Raw genomic sequence first — 22,295 nt, 5'->3', positions numbered from 1 at the left:
TGCTATTTACACGTAAAAGGCGACTCGCTACACAAAAAATCACTTTACGAAAGCCATTACGGAACCAATTAATTTCGTGTCGCGAGGCATCACTGTACTGAATTTTCTTGTAGGGATCAATGTTTTCTGCTTATTGAGTTACTTTTACTAATTACCCTGTAACTATGAAAGTAAGAAGAATTTTGACAAAAAATATTTTGTATACACATTCTCCATTGTCATACGAAGCTCAGTGAAGTTTTACAGGATTTTGTTTTTCATCCTATATCCCCATATATTGGCATACTGACCGGGGCCCTTAATGGTTGTGGCCCTTCATATTTGGTAGCTGGTTCGGGGAGAGTCGTTAATTTTTCCTTAGTGAATACAATTGTGAAATATGCAATCATCAGTTCAGCTTTTTCCAAATAATTTATTTTAAGATTATCCTCCAAATCATTTGTTATAAGACTACCCTCTGAGTCTCTTAATGGGCTAATATTGTTTTTGATTGGTTTTCTACTGTTTACATAAGCAAAAAATTCTCTTGGGTTTTCTTTTCTAGCTAAAGCCACTCTTTTCTTTTCTTTTCATTGATCTTGGCTTTTTAACTAGTTTATGTACTATTCAGCTTAACTTCTTGTGCTCAGAAATTTCATGAATTGAGGGCTGTTAACCCATTGATTTATGTTTCCTGTCTCTGCTTCTTATCACATTGGTTATTTCTCTGTTTAATCTCTTAGAATGTGGATCATCCACTACCATTGGAGGGACCACCTATTGGAGCTCCCAATACCAGAGAATGAGCTTCGAAGGAGGGGTCAAGGGACCACCCAGAGGACGCAGTGGTTGTTGAGGAAGTGTCGTCCTTCTGAAGGGTCCTCGGCCTCATTAGAAGACTCGACGACCTCCCAGAGCCCACTCCGGCTCGAGCGCAGCACCACTCCACCAGTCTGGAATGCCGGATAGGACCCCAAGGGAGGTGAGGTCCTCCTTGGCCTTGCCTATCTCCCAGGACATCAGTAGCACAAAACCTCCTCTTAAAATTGAAAGAAATAGCGAGGTCTCTCATCAAAGGAGAACCGGCATCTCTGAAGGAGTGGCAAAGGCTAGTGGGGCACCTGGTGGCCCTGGAGAAACTCACCCCCAAAGGAAGACTGATGCTGCGACCGGCCCAGTGGGACCTGAACAAAGTGTCGACCCTAGTAGCTAGACATCCATCAGTGAGACATCCCCCATCCCAGTCAACCACTGAAGCTCTCCAGTGGTGGTTAGACCCGAGAAACAGCCTAGCAGGGGTTTCACTAATGGATCCAGTCATCGTGGACTTCCTGGTCCATCTATGCTTTATTCAGGGCATGTCAGTTCTGGCAGTGAAGGGATTCTGGGCAGCCCTGGGTATGGTCTTCTTCTCAAGTGGTTGAACCTAGGTTCCTACAAGTGGCTCTCAATGCTGATGACGGGGTTTGAGCAGGCATGATCTCCCCAGGGTCCTCAAGGCACCCACATGGGACATTATCAAGGTACTTGACACCATGAAGAAGCCTCCGTTTGAGCTTTTGCAGGGAGCTTACCTCGAGGACGATGCTCCTCGCCCCTGGCCTCGTCGAAAATAGTAGGCGAGCTCCATGGGCTCTCAGCGGATGTCTCCTACTCACACAGGTGGAAGGAGCTGGTTTTCAAGTTCATCCCTCCTTCGTGACAACGACGCAGAACTCGTCAGTAGCTGACCCGCTGTTCAACGAGTTTTCCACACCCGCCATCCCCAGGACAAATGACCCAGAGCACCTGCTGTTGTGCCTGGTGAAGGTGGTGCGGAAATGTATCTCAAGGACCTCTGCCCTCCACCCGGCTATTCAAGAGTCTGTCTTTGACTACGGGGAAAGTGAAGAGGGCGGTCTTGAAGAACACTATCTCCTCCTGGCTCTGGGAGATGATCCTTAGGGCATACAGTACTTGGTGAACCCTTTTCAAGGTCTGCCAAGCCTCGTGACATCAGGGGCATCAGCACTTTGTTGGCCTTCGAAAGGAATATGGTGGTCAGTTAGGTGCTGAGACCAGGTGTATGGCCGAGACAGCCGACCTTTACGCCCTATACCTCAAGGATTGTCCCCTTAGGTCTCAGGAGGGGTTCAAGCTCAGTCCCGTCATGGTCGCCCAACAGAGGATCTAAGGGCGGTCTACACATGATACAATCCATATAGTACGGCGAAGGGTAGAGCGTCTCAAATCCCTATCCCCTTGACCTACCATGGACTACTCCGGGAAGGAAGAAATTGTTATCTTGTGGAATGTTCTCTGGCTACCCTATTTTTATTTTACCTTTATTGTAGCACTTTCCCCCGATAGGCCTTACCCCTCTCCGTAACCCTCCTACCTCTCATACAGGGGTCTATTCCCTGCCTCCTAATTCTGAGGCTCCATATCTGTCCTTGGGTAGGATTTGTGTCGGAACTACTGACAATTTCTAAGAAAATTGTATTTTTCCTAACATACTTACCACTGACCAATAGTTTAATTGCCCCCACCCCCCCCCCCCCCCCATCCTTCCCCGCGGTAGACCTTGTTGATAGGAACCATTGTCTTCTGGGACCAGGGCAAAATGGTAATGGCGACCTGGGAAGCTCGCTTGAGGCATCCCTCTAGGGCATGCTGGGAAACAAGAAGTCAGGGTCGCACACGTGGAGATGGGGGTTAGGAGGGTATAGGCCTGTGGGGGGGACTCTGGTTGGAGAGCGCGCACTCTAGAGGTAATCCTATACTGTACCTTGGTCAGTGGTAAGTATGTTAGGAAAAATACCATTTTCTTATAAATTGTCATTTCTCTGTTGAACCACTTAGGTTGTGGAGTTCCGTTTGGTAATATTTTTCTATGTGGTATACATCTTCCCCTTTTTTATTTATATATTTCTACAAATGAGTCCCATTGTCTATCGATGTTCCCTGTTTCATCGAGAGAGAGGGAGAGGGAGATATAAGATTAATTATAAATAATCATTAGACTAATAGGAAAAATTTTATGGTCTTTTATTTATTGACGAAAATGAAAGAAAAACATATAGCTAATATGTTTGATATGCACAGTAGTATTATGCGTTGGTACATACAGTACAGTGCAGTTCATTGTGTTTTTTAACTTAAAAATGTACTTATTGATATGAAATTAATTGCAAATAAAAAATCATAAGATTAAAAGGAAAAATATACATGTACCTGTATCTGTTATTTATTTCCCAAAATGAAAAGAAAAATATATCGCTAATATTTTTTATATTTATAGTAGCATAAAGGCTACACTTTCTCCGCATTCCTACACCCCTTCACCTCACCCAACTGTCACATGATCCAACCTTCTCTTCGTATTGTTTCGTCCTCCGTTCTCCTCCATTTTCTTTTTGCCTCGCGCTGCATTCCCGTAACTTTTCGCTCACTTCTTCCATCGCTTACTCTTACCCCTCTTCCTTGCATTCGTCTTTTCCCTTTCACGTTTTCCTAATTTGTTTTCCTTGTCTTTTCCTTCTTTTCCCTTTAATTTTCCTTTAATTTCCCTTACCAAATCATTTTTTTCGATCATTCTGCCTCTCTTCCCTGCCCTTCTGGCCCTCAACCTTTTATTCTCGTGTCTCGTATGTCACTCGTATTAGTAACATCACCACACTTCTACCCTCCCTACCGAGTCCCCAAGACCACCCACCTTTCCCCCACCCCACCCAACACTATCTCAGCCTCACATGTTCTACCATACTTCTAGCCTCCCCACTGGGTCCCCGGGACAACCAACTCTCCCCCCCCCACCCAACATTCATTCGCCATACACGCTCTAAGATCCATCTATTTTTGTCATTCTTTTTTTCTATCTCCGACTTCATTCCTTTCTTTCTTTTAATTAATTCCTCTCTTATACTTAGCTAATACTAAACTCTATCTCTATTTCTATAGCTTAACCTTTTGCTTAGGGGATTTTATGCCTTTTTTTCTGCCTTTGAATAAATTTCTTTTCTCTCTTTCCTGTAATCTTCGACTCCCACTGAACTTTCTGCTGTGTCACTTTCTCTCCTACTGACGGTCTTTGCCTGTCGTCATTTTTCATTTTCGTCGAACTACAAAGGAGGGACCTTTCTGTGTTACTTCTGGCCCTTAGATGCCTGGTTGTGGTCTTGTTGAGGAGCAACTGATCGAAATCTTATTGCTTTTTAAAGTAATCTTATCCAAGTCACTTTCCCATTTCAGTAATTTGTATAATCCCTTGACTTTCTCACTTTTATCCCACTTATGGGCTGCCTAGAGCAAGAACCCCTAGCTTGCACCTTCTGTGCAAGTGGCTTTAAAAGAAAGGAATGATTATTATTATTATTACTAGTTAAGCTACAACCCTAGTTGAAAAAGCAAGATGCTATAAGCCCAAGGATAAGGAAATAAATAAACGATATAAGAATTAATAAACAAATGTATTTTTAAAACAAAAACATTAAAACAGATATTTCATATATAAACTATAAAAAGACTTATGTCAGCCTGTTCAACATAAAAACATTTGCTGCAAGTTTGAACTTTTGAAGTTCCACTGATTCAACTACCTGATTATGAAGATCATTCCACAACTTGGAACTTATAGAATACTTTGTAGTACTGAACCTCATGATAGAGAAGGCCTGACTATTAAAATTGACTGCATGCCTAGTATTACGAACGCAAGGAAGAGGGGTAAGAGTAAGCGATGGAAGAAGTGAGCGAAAAGTTACGGGAATGCAGCGCGAGGCAAAAAGAATGCACAATGCTACGTACCTACAATAAAGTACTGTTCATTTTGTTTTTTAACTTGAAAATGTACTTACTAATATAAAACTAATTGTAAATAAATAAGCATGAGATTAAAAAAAAAAATTTTACAATCTTATTTATTTACGGTAATGAAAGAAAAATATTTTGCAAATATATAAAATACTCTTGAATTTTTAGTAGATATGCTCTGCAAAAAATCTTGTGAATCTGTAATTTTGCTAATGTTAATTCGTGAATAGCTGGGGGGTTAGCTGTATTGAGTAGGGAATTTTTTTTTTATTTTTTATGGAAAGACTAGATAGAATTTGAGAGAATGCAAGTAACCAAACAGGTAATTTTTTCCAGTATTATGCGGAATGTCATGCCGTAATATACATGGTGGATTCAGCAGATCGGGAACGAATGGGTGAATCTAAAGAGGCTTTTGGTATGTATTTTGAAATATGATCATGCTGAATATTCCTTTTTGAATAATCGTTGAGAATAAAGTTTAAAGTCACGTTAAATTGCAAATCTCGTATTAAATGGCAAATGTGTTTAATGAGAAGTTCTGAGTATGATTTTGTTCTGATTGTACCTTGGATTATTGAGAAAACATTTTCCTTTTAGTCAAAAATTATTTTCATTAAATCATTGACTACTCGTATAAAATAACTGTACAGTATAGACAAAATCATTTGCATATAAATAAGACAAATACTGTAAATGTAGCATTTATGCAAATTGCTCATTCTATTAAGTTGTATTTTCAGACCAAATGATATGCAGTGACAATCTTTCCGGGATTCCTCTTCTTGTCCTGGCCAATAAACAAGACCTTCAAGACTGTATGGGGGTCAGGGAAGTAAAACCCATATTTAACCAGTCGGCAGATCTCATCGGGCGACGGGATTGCATGGTAATGCCTGTATCTGCTCTCACTGGGTATGTTTTGAATTTTATATTTTTTTATCCTGTTAAGAATTTTAAACAGATCAATTCAAGAAAAACAGACTTAAACTGGTTCTGTTGAGAGAGAGGTGTAGGATGCGATATATAATAAAAGAAAAGAAAATACTGTTACAATGTATGAGTGTGAAACACGTGCAGTACATGGACCCCCCCTAAAAATGCCATGCATGAGAAATAGGGTGCCTTGCTCTTGAGAAGCTTACTGTAAGTGGGTCATCTGGCAGTAGATAGGCAAGTTTTAGGCAATCAATGGAGACTCGGTCTTATTTGCCACACATGAATTAGGAATGCTTTCTGGGTGTTGACTGATCATGAAAAAAGGGACAATGTAAGGGGGCATTAGCAGTGGCTTGCTAGTGTCATTGCGCAGGAAAACGTGTGTTGCCGAGTGCAGATCTGTTGGTATGTGTTGCTTAGCTGGAGGCTTGTAAGTCTGGCGGCATGAAGTAAATTTTCTCACAACGTGAAGTAGGCGTTATAGATTGTTGGAAGAGGTTGCAGATGGAAATAATTTGGCAGGGACAACCAATGGGTTGCCATACACCAGGGCGTATTTATGAGTGGGCCTTAGTCCCAGGATGACCCAAGGAAGCTTGGTAAACCAGTTGGAGTCCTTGCAGCGGGACATCAAAGCTGCTTTAAGGGTGCAGTGAAAAGGCTCAACCATTCAGTGGCCACTTTCCTCTTGGCTAAGGTAGAAGAGACTCTTTAGATTTGGTAAGCAGCTCTTCTAGGAGGACACTCCAAAATCAAACCATTGTTCTCTAGTCATGGGTAGTGCCATAGCCTCTGTACCATGGTCTTCCACTGTCTTGGGTTAGAGTTTTTGTGCTTGAGGGTACACTCAGGCACACTATTCTATCTTATTTCTCTTCCTTTTGTTAGTTGTAAACATATGACTTACCCGGTAGTTATATACAGGTATTGCTCGACTTACGACCTATGCGACATACGACTGTTAGACTTTACGACGATTTTTTTCAGGGTGATGACGTCACAAGTTTATCGGAAACAGGACGAATATTTCCTTGAAAATAATTTATTTTCTTGTATACATATAAACTGATTTATCTTGGTAAATTATTATTTTCTTTTATTGTTGATATTCAGTATATTATTTTCAGTTAAAAATACATTAAGAAAAGTTTTAATATCTGTCGAGTTCATATTATGTCTGGCGACGTCACATCACCGGCGGAAAGCGTCCGGGCAATACAGTGATTTCCTTCCAATAGGCTAAAGATTAATATTAGTATTTCCATTATCGAAATATTAAGTAACGATACCAGGTATTTTGTGCGTCTGTATCGGTTGTCATGAGTACTACGTAGCATAAATTTAACTGTACGCTACTTTTATTTAATCTCCGATAATGGATCGATGTTTATCTAAAGAAAATATACTAATAGGGCAAATATTTTATTGAAAATAATATATATCCTTTTAGATTATAGAAATAAAATACTTTTGTTCGGTAAGTTAGTATTTTCTTTTCATTTCTTGCAAGAAAAAAGAAAATGGATTTACATATTTTGCAAGTCATTCTTACGTCACGTATCTTGTGACGTCATTTATTTGGCGAAAGCGCGCTGACAAACCGAATGATTTCCTTTCATTATGTTGCCGAGTAATCTTATTACAGCATTCCCATAATCGAAACACCGAGTAACGATATCATGTGTTTTAGTTGTCTGTATCATTAGTTATGAGATTAGTACAACTTACCGTAAAGTTAAGAAAAAAGTCTGATGACGTCATATTTCTGGCGGAAGGGGAGAGGCAAATCGACTGATTTTCTCCCGATGTGTTACTATTCCCATAATCGAAACATCGAATAAGGATATAAAGAATTTTTTAATAATTTTCAAAGAAATATGAAGATTTAACTGCATTAAAAATCAAAATACGGGGAGAGAGAGAGAGAGAGAGAGAGAGAGAGAGAGAGAGAGAGAGAGAGAGAGAGAGAGAGAGAGAGAGAGGGGGGGGTGCATATTGCGTGTATAACTAATAATAATGTCTATCTACGAACTGTATGGAAAATGTGATACCCTATAACATATTGGTGCTGTTGTAATATTCATTATGAAGAGATTTCGAATGTCAAGAAAATTATATAAATTAGTGTTATTGGTACTATATGTGCGCATAATCGTAATACTGCAGCGTGACCTTGAGATCAGCTGATCTCCCAACCGAAAGTAAATCAAAAGTAATTGTTGATTATTGAAATGCTCAAGAAATTAAAAAATAAAATATGAACGTGCTTTAATAAACCACAATTAAACACAATAATGTCTAATGAAATATGAAGGCTTAATATTGAACTAAAAATGTAATACTTTATGCAGCTTTAGAAATTAACTACCCGTATGCGATTGCCAGAGCGAGCACATACACACACACACATACACACACACACACACACACACACACACACAGAAAGAGCTACAACGAATTCGCATGATACCTAATAATAAGACGAACTGTATGGAAACTGATTTTCAGTAACATATTGGCGCTGATGTAATATTCATCATGAAGATATTTCTAATATGTTAAGAAATAAAAAAAAAAAAATGCCAATCACATATACGCCATATTTTGATACGGTAGGTAGCGGCACTTTCAGATCAGCTGATCATAACCAAAGATAAACAAGATTTTAAGTAATTCTTGACTGGTAAAATGCTTCCAAAATTGAAAAGTAGAATACAAAAAATGCATTAATAGAGCATATGATATCCTTTCAAAGAAGAAAATGGAATAATGATAGACAGTAATACAATGTTGATAAAAATATGATCGTGATGATTGCCGAATTATAACGCATCATAATAGATCTACGGAAACTTCACTTTTTTAGTTCGACATATGACGAACTCGACTTACGACTCATGTCTCGGTCCCAATCTCCGTCGTAAGTCGAGCAATACCTGTATATAGCTTACGTCCGTGACGTCACGGCAGAAATTTCAAAACTCGCGCCAATCGCCGATTGGGTAGCCAGGTGTACCACCTGCGTGCTCTCCAGCGAGGTACCTGGAACCATTCCATGATTCCTCAGATCTTCCTTGCCGCCGCAACCGGCGACATTGTTGGATATTTCTACTCGCTATTTACCTGATTTATTGCAGTTTACTTTGGTGATGTACAATAATTTGGTTTTGACTCGCTTGTTTGGATTTTCTTTTGGATATTCTTGAATTACTTTTGGATTTTGATATTTTGACCCTTGCTTGTTGATATACAGTATCTTATGAATATTCAAAATGGCCACCCCCCCTTTAACTTTTAGAATGTGTGTGAGTGGGTGTAAGACCCGGCTTGCTAAGGCCTCTATTGATCCCCACTTTCTCTGCGTTGAATGCAGTGATCGTTGTGACGAATGCATTCTTTTATTTGAGAGTGAGTGGCTAGAGTTTGACCGCTATACTCATAAACTTGAGAGAGATAGGCTGAGACGAAGTTCTTCTCGTTCTTCCAGAGACTTTTCCTCTTCCCGTGTCACCGAACTTGATCCTTCCCCTGTAGTGGTAGTTTCAGATCCCACTACTGTTACTGCTAATGAGCCTACGCTAAAGGATATAATGGTGGCTATTCAAGCTCTGGGCGCGAGGGTTGAATCGATCGCTGCGGACAGAACGCAGTTGATGTCCGATGTGAAGCAATTAAAATGTGACAGTGCAAAAAGTGCAGTGAATTTATTTAGTGCAGTGGAGGGTGTGCTTGCTCGGGCCTGTCGTTCTCCCAGTCTTAGACCTCTTCCAAGCTCCCCAACCCCTGGGAGAAGGAATGTCGAACGAGGAAAGGAAACGAGAGGCTTTAGCTCGCGAGCAGACGCTCCCAGGACGTTCGCCCTCACCATAGGAAAGGTGAGGTAAAAGTGTTTCATCATCCTCGGATGATGCAGTACCTAAAAGGGCTGGCGTCAAGCTTCCAGACCTCTTAAGAGGAAGATGGACAAAGTTGACCAGCGTCCTACCATGACATCGCAAGCTCCTGGTTGTAGCCATTGGAGCAGTCCGGAGCGTTTTCCTTCTTCCAAAGAGAGCTCTCCTGCCAAACGTCCTTCAAGGACGTCGGATTCTGTCAAGAAACGTCCAGCTCTTCCAGTTGCTGGTCAGTTGTCTAAACCGGGCATGACTTCGGTTCATGCTCCTCCTCCGCCGTCATACTGGTTATTGCCCTCTGGACGCTCTGAGCGTTATTTGAGCGGTGTGGATAGCGAACTCGTGATAGACGTGACGTCTCCTGTATCACAACGAGTTGACCCGAATTTTAATATGCTACAAGAAATGCAACCAAACGTGACGCCGGGCGTCAAGCAGTCAGACGTGACAATGAGCGTCAAGCGGCCAGACGTGACGTTGAACGTGACGTTGAACGTGCAGGACGTGATCTCGAGTGTCCAGCAAAACGTGACGTCGAGCATCCAGTCGTGACGTCGAGCGTCCAGAGACGTGACGTCGAGCGTCCAGCTAGACGTGACGTCGAGCGTCCAGCAAGGCGTGATGTCGAGCGTCCTTCAGGACGTGACGTCGAGCGTCCTTCAGGACAACGTCGAGCGGCAAGCGGCCATGTGGCGTCGAGTGTCAAGCAGGACGCGACGTCGAGCGTCAAACAGAACGTGACATAGAGCGTCGAACATCTCTACGTGATACCGGGAGTCAAGAAGTGAGGCATGACATTGAGCTTGAGAGCCTCGGACTTCATGATGACACTATCCGAATCGTATGTCGAGATCAAGAATGCCTTAGTTCCGATCGCTTTGATCGCGAGCATTTTACCGAGCGTCAAGCGTTACCGCAACAAGGCGACAGACGCAATGATCTGGGGTCTCTTGACGCCAGAAGTCAGGACCTTAATGAGATATATTCTAATAAGCTCAACGTCGCTACTTCCGTTAGAGCTTTGTCAGAGGAAGACATCGATGATCACCTTTCTCCTGTTGAATTATTTGAGGAGTCATCAGAAGATCATCCTAAGTCCTTTCATCCTTCAGTTGATCTTAAGAAACTCATGAAAGTTTGTAACGATGAGTTTCCAGATTGTGCCCGTTGCTCCACGTTCGCCACCCTCAGAATTCATGCTTGGGAAGGCGTCGAAGAAGTCTCTTTTTACCAAGATGGTTCTGTCACGGTCATCAAAGAGAGCTCTAAGGATGATGGGAGACTGGATGGAGTCTGAGAAGGACCAAGGAAAGGCAGCTTTCGCTTTTCCTCCGACTAGACTGGCATCTAGATCTAGTATCTGGTACGAGACGGGAGAAGTTCTTGGCTTGGGAGTTCCTGCCCCTGCCCAAGGAGATTTTTCAAGTCTAGTAGATGCTCCTCGTCGGTCGGCCATGAGGAGGACCAAGATTCTCTGGTCGACTTCGGAATTAGATCATCTTCTCAAAGGCATCTTCAGAGCCTTCGAGGTATTCAATTTCCTCGACTGGACTCTGGGACCCTTGGGGAAAAAGGTTTCTGCCCTTAAAGATGGTGACACTGCTAGTCTCATCCACCTCATGTCCTGTATGGATAAGGCTTTACGAGACGGATCTAATGAGTTGGCAGCGCTTTTTTCAGCGGGGATCCTTAAGAAAAGAGCTCAGATGTGTTTGTCTCTGTCTCTTGGGGTTACTCCCTTTCAGAAATCAGAATTGCGATATGCACCTCTGTCTTCCTCTCTTTTTCCACAAGAGTTGATTAGAGTGATTTCATGTACGTTAACCCAAAAGGCCACCCAAGATTTGGTTTCAAAGACGGCAAGAAAGGTTTTACCAACTTCCTTCGCTAGCCGCAAACCAAAGGAAGAAACGCCATTCCCTAAGTTTTCTCAGCCCTTTTGAGGGAAGACTTCCAGCAGGGGCAGCTCCAGACCCAATGGAAGGAGAGCAAAGAGGAGAGGATTCAGAACAGGACAAAGCAGAGTCTGACTGCCTTCGCCTTTAGGCAGTAGGAGCCAGGCTACACAACTTCTGGCGAGCTTTGGAGAAGAGGGGAGCAGACCTTTGGTGAAGAGGGGAGCAGACCTTTGGTTAGTACAACTTCTGAAGGAGGGTTAGAAAATCCCTTTTATAGGGAAACCTCCTTTAATTTTAGCTCCAATAGATCTCTCTCCCAGATGCAGAGAGGAGTCAAAGAGGCAGGCTTTACAACTCCAAATGTCTCTCTTGTTGGAGAAGGGGGCCATAGAGAGGGTGCGGGACTTGCGGTCACCAGGCTTCTACAACCGCTTGTTCCTGGTTCCCAAGAACTCTACACGTTTGTCCAGAAGACGAAGTTCTCCATGGAGACCTCAAAGTCAGTCCTTGCAGCAGTAAGAAAGAGCAACTGGATGGTCTCATTAGACGACCAGGATGCTTACTTTCACATCCCCGTTTATCCGAGCTTCAAGCATTATCTGAGGTTCGTTTTCAAGGAGGAAGTGTTTCAGTTTCGAACCCTGTGTTTCGGTCTCAGCACCGCCCCTCAAATATTCACGAAACTAATGCTCAATGTAGCAAGAATACGGCACTCAAGAGGCATCAAAGCCCCTCTGTATCTAGACGATTGGCTTCTCAGAGCTCATTCCTACGATCACTGCCTGAAGGATCTTCAGATTACTTTGAGACTAATAGAAGAATTGGGTCTTCTTGTCAACAGAGACAAGTCTTCTGACACCATCACAAAAGATACTTTATTTGGGGATGGTGATTCCGAGTCGAGTTTTTCGGGCTTTTCCGTCTCCCTTAAGGACGGAGCAATCCATCTTGAAACTGCAATCTTATTTTAAGGAGCAGAAGTGTTCTGTGAGGAAATGGATGAGTCTGTTGGGAACCCTCTCCTCGTTGGAACAGTTCGTTTCCCTAGGAAGGCTGAATCTTTGTCCCCTCCAATTCCACCTCAATCATCATTGGAACCAGGAGAAAGATCTAGAGACGATGTGCATTCCCATTACGGAATCTATAAGAAGTTGCCTTCAGTGGTGGAACGATCTGGACAGGTTTCAAGAAGGTCTCCCCTTAGAACAGAGGAACCCAGAACTTGTGTTGTGTTCCGACGCCTCGGACTCACGGTGGGGAGCAACTCTAGGCAAGTTGGAAGTTTCGGGGTTGTGGACAGAGGATCAGAAGAGCTTCCACATCAACCAAAAGGAACTGTTAGCAGTCCTGTTGGCCCTCAGAAGCTTCAAAGGGTCAGTTTTGAACAAAGTGGTGCAGGTCAATGCTGACAACACCACAGTATTGGCTTTCATTGCCAAGCAAGGCAGAACCCACTCGATGTCCCTTTACGAGACTGCGAGGAATCTTCACATCTGGGAAAAGGAAAGGAATGTAATCCTTGTAACAAAGTTCATTCAGGGGGAGAAGAATGTGATGGCAGACAGCCTCAGCAGGAGAGGTCAAGTTCTGTCCAGAGAATGGACACTCCATCAAGAAGTCTGCAAGAAACTGTGGCGACTTTGGGGTCGTCCTTGTATAGACCTATTCGCGACCTCGAAGACAAAGAGGCTAGAGACTTATTGCTCCCCAGTGCCAGATCTCGAAGCAGTCCACATAGATGCTTTCCTGTTAGACTGGTCCAATCTGGACGTGTACGCTTTTCCACCGTTCAAACCGTTCAAAATCCTTTACAAAGTGATACAAAAGTTTGTGTCTCACGAAGGGACCAGAATGTTTCTAGTGGCCCCCTTTTAGCCCTCAAGAGAATGGTTCACAGAGGTACTGGAATGGATGGTGGACACTCCAAGAAGCCTTCCATTAAGAGTAGATTTACTCAGACAACCCCACTTGGAAAGGTACCATCAAAGTCTCCAAACTCTTCATCTAACTGCCTTCAGACTATCGAAAAACTCACAAGAGCCAGAGGTTTTTCGAAGGAGGCAGCTAGGGCTATTGCAAGAGCAAGAAGGACTTCGACCATCAGGGTCTATCAATCCAAGTGGAAGGTTTTTAGAGAATGGTGCAAAGTCAACTCTTGTTTCCTCATCCAGTACCTCTATAGCTTAGATTGCTGACTTCCTGTTATACCTTCGAAGGAAGCGCAATTTTTCATCCTCTACCATCAAGGGATACAGGAGTATGTTAACAGCTGTATTCAGGCGCAGAAACTTGGACCTTTCGAGTGATAAAGACCTACAGGAACTTCTCAAATCGTTTGAAACATCAAAGCAACGGCACCAGGATTCACCAGCTTGGAATCTGGATATAGTCCTGAAGTTCCTTATGAATACAAGTTTGAGCCCTTGCATTCAACTTCTTTTAAGGACCTCACGATGAAGACTTTATTTTTGTTTCGTATAACAACAGCTAAAAGAGTCAGTGAAATCCATGCGTTTAGTAAAAACGTTGGCTTTCGAGAAAACAAAGCCATCTGCTCATTGCAGTTAGGTTTTCTCGCCAAGAATGAACGCCCCTCTCAACCTTGGCCCAAGGCTTTTGAGATTCCGAATTTTTCAGATGTGTTTGGGGAGGAGTTGGAGAGAGTCCTGTGCCCAGTAAGAGCCCTGAAGTTCTACCTGGACAGAACGAAAGAGTTGCGAGGCAAGTCGGAAGCTCTTTGGTGCTCGGTCAAGAAGCCCTCGTTACAGATGTCAAAGAATGCCCTTTCATTCTTCATGAGACTTTTAATAAGAGAGGCTCATGCACATTGCAGTGAGGCAGACCTAAAGCTTTTAAAGTTCAAGACGCATGAAGTTAGAGCTGTAGCAACTTTAGTGGCCTTCAAGCCGAATCGATCGTCGCAGAGCATTATGGACACAAACTTTTTGGAGGAGTAAATCTGTGTTCGCTTTACACTATTTGAAATTTGTCCAGACTCTATGAGGACTGCTACACTCTGGGACCATTTGTAGCAGCGAGTGCAGTAGTGGGGGAAGGATCCACCACTACATTCCCATAATCCTAATACCCTTTTCTTCTCTTGGAACTCTTATTTGTTTTTATGGTTGTTTGTGGAGATTGCAACAGTCTTTCGCAATCATTGATTTTAGTCAGGTGGTCAATTTGTTCCTTGAGAGCGCCCGGAACAAGGATATTGGAGGAGGTCCTGTCCCATAGAGGTATGTACACCGGTTTGACAGCTCCTAAAGGTCTTCAGCTCCCTTGGAGAATCGCTGGATCTCATAAGGAAAGCGGACATAATGAGGCAGAGAATCATTGAAGTCAGCTTTCTTATCAGGTACGAACCCTTAAGCTTGTTTTATTAACTCTTAAGTAAAATTCCAACAATATTGGCTGTCTCTGACCCTCCACCAAAGGTGTCAATCAGCTATGTATATAGCTACTGGGTAAGTCATATGTTTAAAAATGATATTTTCATTATAAAATAAATTTTTGAACATACTTACCGGGTAGTTATATATAATTTAATTCCCACCCTCCTCCCCTTTAGAGACTATGGGCATGGGAGATCTGAGGAATCATGGAATAGTTCCAGGTACCTCGCTGGAGGGCACGCAGGTGGTACACCTGGCGCAAGTTTTGACATTTCTGCCGTGACGTCAGGGACATAAGTTATATATATAACTACCGGGTAAGTATGATCAAAAATTTATTTTATAATGAAAATATAATTTTTTCATAGTTTGAATAGGAGATATTTATTTTGATGTTGCTGTTGTTAAAATATTTAATTTTTCCTTGTTTCCTTTCCTCAATGGGCTATTTTCCCTGTTGGAGCCCCTGGGCTTATAGCATCCTGCTTTTCCAACCAGGGTTGTAGCTATGCAAGTAATGATGATAATAATAATGATAATTCCGTTGGCAGAAGAGTTATATGAGGTTGACTGATGAAGGGTGATACCCAAGAGATTCGTTAATGATGTCCACAATTGAGAGGTGAAACTGTTATCCTTGTCAGAGGTAATATGCTCAGGGATACCAAATCTCGCTATCCACCCTAAAAGGGGTGTTTGACGATGTTTTGGACAGAAAACTTTCGGATACGATGGATGAGGTGGGCGTAGGCATCTGTGGGTGTACTGATGTGGAGAGTGAGGTCGGAGGGGCCATGTTGGAGAGGTGTCGAGCAGTATGAATCAGCGTTGAGTAAACATTGATGAGCGACATCAACCAGGTGGTGGATTGTGAGAGGATATCCACACCGAGGATTGGCAGTGTGATGTCAGCAACGAGAAACTTCTAATTATATTTGGCGCTTCCAAACGATAATGTGAGGGTTTCATACAGGAGGCGAGCATTGCAGTTTTCATGGGAATGGCTTCAGGCCAACAAGTGGAGCGGTCGATGATGATAAACAGGTAACAATGTCCTTGTGATGTGGGTAGGGGACCTACAACATCGACAGGAATGTGGGCAAAGCACCGCTGAGGTTGAGGAAAGGTGCCCACTCCTGAATCCGTGTGTCGATGTCCTTTTGAGGTTTGGCATGAAGTACAGGCGTAGACCCCATCCTTAGAAATGCCATGCCAAATGAACTTCGTCTTCAGTAGCTGTGCGGTAGAACAGCGCGAGGGATATGAAAGGCCATAAATGAAATCAAACGCCTGTCGGGGCATGGGAGCAGGAATTCATGGTCTAGGTCTACCAGTACTGACGTCACAGAGGAGGGTGGCGTTGGAGTCGTCGAGAGGGACGTTCTCCTAACGGAGTGATGTGCAGGATGTCCTACATACTTGGTATTTTGGGTCTTTTCATTGGGCTTTTGCCAAGGCGTTGCAATCCACCTGGTTGACTTTGTCACCACCCAAGTCAACCAGGTGTGTGACCATAAAGGATTAGCAGAGGTCTTCTCACTGGGGTGTTAATTAAAGCATATCCCAGTGGGGTTTGCCCCGTCAGCCGTCACAGCAAGGCTGGGCAGGGACCCCACCTACTCTGAGTCAGTGATGTAAGCAGAGCAACTGATACCGCAAGCAAAGAGAGTGAAGTGGCTGAGCATATCAAAATGTTCGCCAAAGCTTCACGTATCAGTAAAAATGAGTGTATTTTCCAGTGGTGGCATTATCAACACGAAAGTCCACTAAAAAATCTTGCTGAAGTAGCAGTTGCTCTGCCTGTTACTCAAGTGAGCGTAGCGCGCACATTCTCTGGGTTGCGCTATATTCTTAATGATTTAAGACTAGGTCTAAAAGAGGATATTGTTGACGCTGTAATGCTATATTACGCTGCAACACATAAAACTGTATGAATACCTAATACTGTATAACTGAACATTTTCTTTTGTAACCTTAGCTAAATAAAATTGTATTATATCATTAATGTATTGCATAACACCAATCTTCTTGAAGTGGTAGTACTAGTAGTAGTAGTAGTAGTAGTAGTAGTAGTAGTAGTAGTAGTAGTGAAAGTACCATGTTATGTCTATACGAACTGCAATGTAAAAAAAAAGTAGGTACGGAAACAGTATGAAATTACGGTACGATAAAATATCGTACTAGTACGGTACAGTATGAATTTTTAGGTACTGTACAAAATTACGGTACGGTAAAAATGCGTGGTACGAATTACGAAAAAACAAATCGAATCGTACCGTACTACATGCCCTGTTGTCCACATAACATACACAGAAGGGGAGGTCCCCTAAGATATCATCTATGAAGTGTTGAAAAGTGGCCCCCATTATTTTGAAACCCACAACAGGTGTAATTGAAGGATGTCGTCTTGATTCATAGGGACCGGAATCAAGTCGAGCGTGAAAAAAATCTTCGCTTTGTGCAAGTATGAGGTCTCATCGGTGATGTTTGGTAGGGGATAGTGATCTGGTACTGCCTGCATATTCAGCGCCTGTAATCCCCACGTGGATGCAGAGAGCCATCTTTCTTCAGGCCAATGTCTAAGGGTGACAACCATGGGCTTGCGGCCTTTTGGCAAAGGCCCATTTTTTCCATTTCGGCGAACGTTCGTTTAGCGGCTGCCAAACGATCTGGTGCCAGACGCCTGAAAGTGGCAAATACTGGCGGCCCCACTGTCTTGATATGGTGATAAATACTGTTGGGCGGGAACCATGGATGTTTGACGAAGTTCTGTAAAGAAAACTTTCTGATACGACGTGAGGAGATGGTCGTAGGCATCTCCCTCTTAATGAGAGAATGCCTTGATGAAGTCACTGAGCTTCAGCACGGCATTCTATTCCCGTGCTGAAACTTGGTGACGGGCAAGAGGGCTCTCAAACTTACGGAAATTGCTCCCCCAGTTCGAATCTAAATTTCTCTCTTAGTTATCTTTTTCTTCCTCTTTATATTGCTTCAACCTTCTCCTAATATTATAAACTTTCCTTCATGTTGCTGTCCCAACCCTATGAGTAAAATTTCCCATATGTATATGTGTATATATTTACATATATATGTGTGTTTATTATTATTTTTTTTTCTCTTTTTATAGCATGGATGTTTCTACATCTGTTATTGCCACTTGGGCGGATGATTCTACATCCGGTATTGCTGCCTGCTTTGATGAATGGGAAAGGTGTCGCGGTTGGGAGGTGTTTATGCTCAAAGCTATATGTGAGAGTATTGGATGATCTCAGCCATCCCGAAGATGGTTTGGACCTTTTTGGCGGAACTATTCTCAAGTGTTGGGTCTTCGGAATCCAGGGGGATCCAACACTTGGGGTAGGACTCTCGGCTTTTGGCCGGAAGCCCGTCATTACAGATATGGGGAGGATGATTCCATAGTTTCTTGGTCTCAGTCCTAACAGGCGGGTTCAGCTTACACCTGTGCCTCTATATCTGTTTTGATGCTATCCTTCGGGTAGGGTATGGAGTGGACCATCTGGGAAGTATACTCTCGCTGTGCCGGTAGTGGAGAGTGTAAATTTCCTCCCCAACATGTGATGCCTTAATGTTCTCAAGCAGGTAAATCAAACTCCAAAAAATCACTCTTCTCTTTTCTTTTTTCTGATGGATTCTTGTGACAATGACCCTACTTCCCCTGGATATGCTGACTCGCCCCCGGCACTGTTGACGACCTCTGGCATTACATTTAAAGAAAACTCCGTTGACAACGTAGGAACTAAAAAGGACTATTCTTTAAACACTCGGAAAAAGGGTAATTTGGGCAACACAGGAAAACTAAATGTCCTGCACATTACCCAAATCCCATTAGAAGCTAATTATGATATGCTACATAAAATATTTGAGTGTTACGTATTAATAAAAGAAATTAGAATGAAACCAAGATGATAATTGGGAATCTTGGTTATCATTTAATTGTCATGAGGAAGCATTTAATGCAAGCCGTAATATTGTTGATATTAAAGTAGGTAATATGAGTGTTAAGGGTGCTCTGTGTGATGGGGCACCTAAAGATCTGGATGTCTACAGACCAGCAGACTGGGCTGATAAAGATATAGAGGCAGATATGCCATCCCAAAGAAAGCCGAAACCACCTATGTGGCTTCTTGCTCAATCTGTAGGAGGTACGGAAAATTATTTCAAGATCTGCAAATTTCTTCAGAGGAAGGTAGGTACGATCGCACCTGGAGATATATCTCGATTCAGTAAGAAAAGTTACTTGATAAAGGCCAAGTCATACACACAGTCTGTTATACTGTCCAATTTGAAGACAGTAAATGATGATATAAAATTGGACATCAAACCCCATCTAAACTTTAGCTATGGAAGGGGAGTGTTTTTTAATAGGGATCTGTATGAATTTACTGAAGAGGAGATATTGGCTAAGTGTCCTCTATCAGTGTGGAAAGTACATAAAGTACCTGGAACATCAATGATTGTTCTTACTTAACAGGATGCCGATGTACCTTTCCACATAGACATAGAAAACGAAAGGATCAGAGTTCAACCTTTTAAGCAAAAGCCACTGCAATGTTATAATTGCTTTAAATTTGTACATCCTTCCAAAATTTGCAATAGTGAAAGAATTTGTAAAACTTGCTCCAATATTTACCATGGGGAATGTACATTTGAGGCAAGGTGCTTAAACTCTAATCATAAATCCAATGATAGGAGCTGCCAATTTTATAAGTTAGAAGAGGCTGCCCTCAATAAATCAATTATTGAACATGTAAGCGTGGGGCATGCCAAGAGATTATTAAATAAATCTAATACTTATGCAAAGACATAAAAAACAGGAGAAAAAGTTCCTCGGGAATCATCTCACCCACCTACTACTGTAGGTAGTTCTCGAAAAAGAAATTCACCATCTATTGATAAAGTGCTGCATAAGACAAGAACATCTCCTCCTAAAGATTTATCATTGAGTATCAACCAAAAGACATTGCCCATCACTATCAAACCTTTGTCCCCCATTACAAAGGATAGTACTAACCTCTCCCAGGCCATATCCTTGCCTGATTTAATGGAGATTCCACCTGACACCAAGTTATTAGGTGTACCTGTAGTGGGGAAGTAAAACCTGGTAACTCACAACCTATTAATCGTAAAAGAGAGAGACCTCCATCTCTCTCACCCCCTTCCATAAGAAATACTAGAATTATGACATCAAATAAACATGATGTTTTGTCTGTTGATGTTGCCGATCAACCAGAAGATAATTCAAATAAATCAGAAATTCAAGTTGAGGTCCACCATCCCCCTCAACAAATAGATAAAAAAGATACAAAGAAAAACACCAACGTAAAACCCAACATAACAAGACCATCTCTGAAGAAACCTACAGGTAATAATGTTAGATTAAAAACTGCTAATGGGAAGACCTCATCCAAGATGTCTTCCCGAAGTAATCCATAGTTTTCTCCTCCATTTTGCAATGGAACTGTCGGGGTTTAAGGGCGAAATTTGAAGAACTTAAGCTCCTAATTCATGAACCTTCCCTAATAATTGTATGTCTACAGGAAAGTATGCTTGATGCTAACACTCCTAGTCCTCGAGAGTATGTTAGCTATAGAACGCCATATAATCATCAAGCAGGGAGCCATGATGGAAGTCTCATGTACGTTCGTCGAGATGTTCCCCAAATACCTATAGCTATATATACAACACTGCAGGCAGTGGTTGTACAAATTGATATAGGAAGAAAATATACAATATGCTCTCTCTACTTGCCTCCAAATGATAATATTTTATATGATGATTTAGCAGAGGTCATTCATCAACTCCCTCAACCATTTCTCTTACTGGGAGATATGAATGGTAGACATCCTTTATGGGGTGATATCTTAGCAAACACAAGGGGCAATATTATCTCATCAATTGTGGAGAATGAGGATGTGGGACTCCTTAATACAGGAGAGCCCACACACTTCCATGTTCAGACAGGTACCTTGTCATGCATTGACCTTTCAATTGCAAGCTCTAACTGCCTTCTTGAATTTGATTGGAGGACATTAGATGATTGGCATACTAGTGATCATGCACCAATCATTATAAACACCAACAATGGTCCACTTTACAAAGATCGCCACGATGGAATCTTGACAAGGCGGACTGGGAAAAATTTTGTGAGCTAAGCGAAATTGAGGGGGATGCTGAACAGGTTGAAAATATCAATGATGCCATAGACTTACTGAATGGAACTCTCCATACAGCAGGAGTCAATTCGATTCCCAAAACAACAGGGTTATTCAAACGACGATCAGTCCCGTGGTGGTCTTCAGAACTAACTGCCCTCCACAGAGCCGCAAGAAGATCTCTAACACGATTGCGTAGACTCCGAACTGATGATAATTTAATTATGTACAAGAAATGTAGAGCACAGTTCCGTCGTGCCATGAAAGAAGCAAGGCGCCAGTCATGGATGTCTTTTGTTTCCTCCATTAACAGTAGAACACCATCATCTGCTGTGTGGAGGAAAGTAAAAAAGATAGCTGGCAAATTCACCCCCAACCCACCACCAGTGTTGAAGGTGAATGGTCAGTATGTAACTGAAGCAAATGATGTTAGCAATGCCCTGGCTAGTCATTTTTCAAATGTATCCAGCAAGTGTATAGGAGCCCCTGGTCACCAGTATAGGAGTGTTGAAGAAAAGAAAATTTTAAATTTTGCAACAAGAAGGGAAGAGTCTTATAATTCTCCTTTCACTGAAAGAGAATTTGATTCCGCACTTGCTCATTGCAATGATACAGCCCCTGGACCTAATGTAATTCCATATGCAATGATTAAACATGTACATTTTAATACAAAGATATTTATTTTAAGCATTATTAATAGAATATGCCATGATCATAGTTACCCAAGTGTTTGGGAACTAGCCATTATTTTAGCCTTTTTAAAACCCGGTAAAGACAAGTTTTTAGCAGCAAACTATCGTCCTATTGTATTGACATCTTGTTTATGTAAAATCATGGAGAAGATGGTCAATGCAAGGCTGATATGGTACCTTGAAAAGAAAGGTATTTTATCACCGATTCAATGTGGATTCAGAAAAATGCACTCAACGACTGATGTGTTGATACGACTTGAGTCTTCTATTTGTGAAGCCTTTTCTTCCAAACAGCACCATGTTACAGTATTTTTTGACCTTGAAAAGGCATATGATACCACATGGAGATATGGTATACTTAAAACCATTCATGAAATCGGATTGAGAGGAGAGCTGCCACTATTTATTCAGGCATTTCTTTCACATAGAGTTTTTCAAGTGAGAGTTGGGGAAGCTCTATCAGAGAGTAAGTGCCAGGAAGAAGGAGTTCCTCAGGGTAGTGTGCTGAGTGTAACCCTTTTTGCACTAGCAATTA

At 42.1% G+C, this 22,295-nt stretch overlaps 1 protein-coding gene across 1 annotated transcript in view; it reads left to right on the top strand.

The window, feature by feature from the left end:
- LOC137631934 (ADP-ribosylation factor-related protein 1-like) overlaps positions 1-22,295 on the top strand; it is a 133,688-nt gene that overhangs the window by 50,341 nt on the left and 61,052 nt on the right. Inside the window, exons 3-4 of the mRNA XM_068363934.1 lie at positions 5,107-5,188; positions 5,514-5,685. Of these exons, the coding sequence (XP_068220035.1) occupies positions 5,107-5,188; positions 5,514-5,685 (254 nt within the window). The remainder of the gene's footprint in view (positions 1-5,106; positions 5,189-5,513; positions 5,686-22,295) is intronic.

The sequence above is a fragment of the Palaemon carinicauda genome, chromosome 40, assembly GCF_036898095.1.
Source record: "Palaemon carinicauda isolate YSFRI2023 chromosome 40, ASM3689809v2, whole genome shotgun sequence".
NCBI lineage: Eukaryota > Metazoa > Arthropoda > Malacostraca > Decapoda > Palaemonidae > Palaemon > Palaemon carinicauda.
This window is presented reverse-complemented; position numbering and strand designations above follow the sequence as displayed.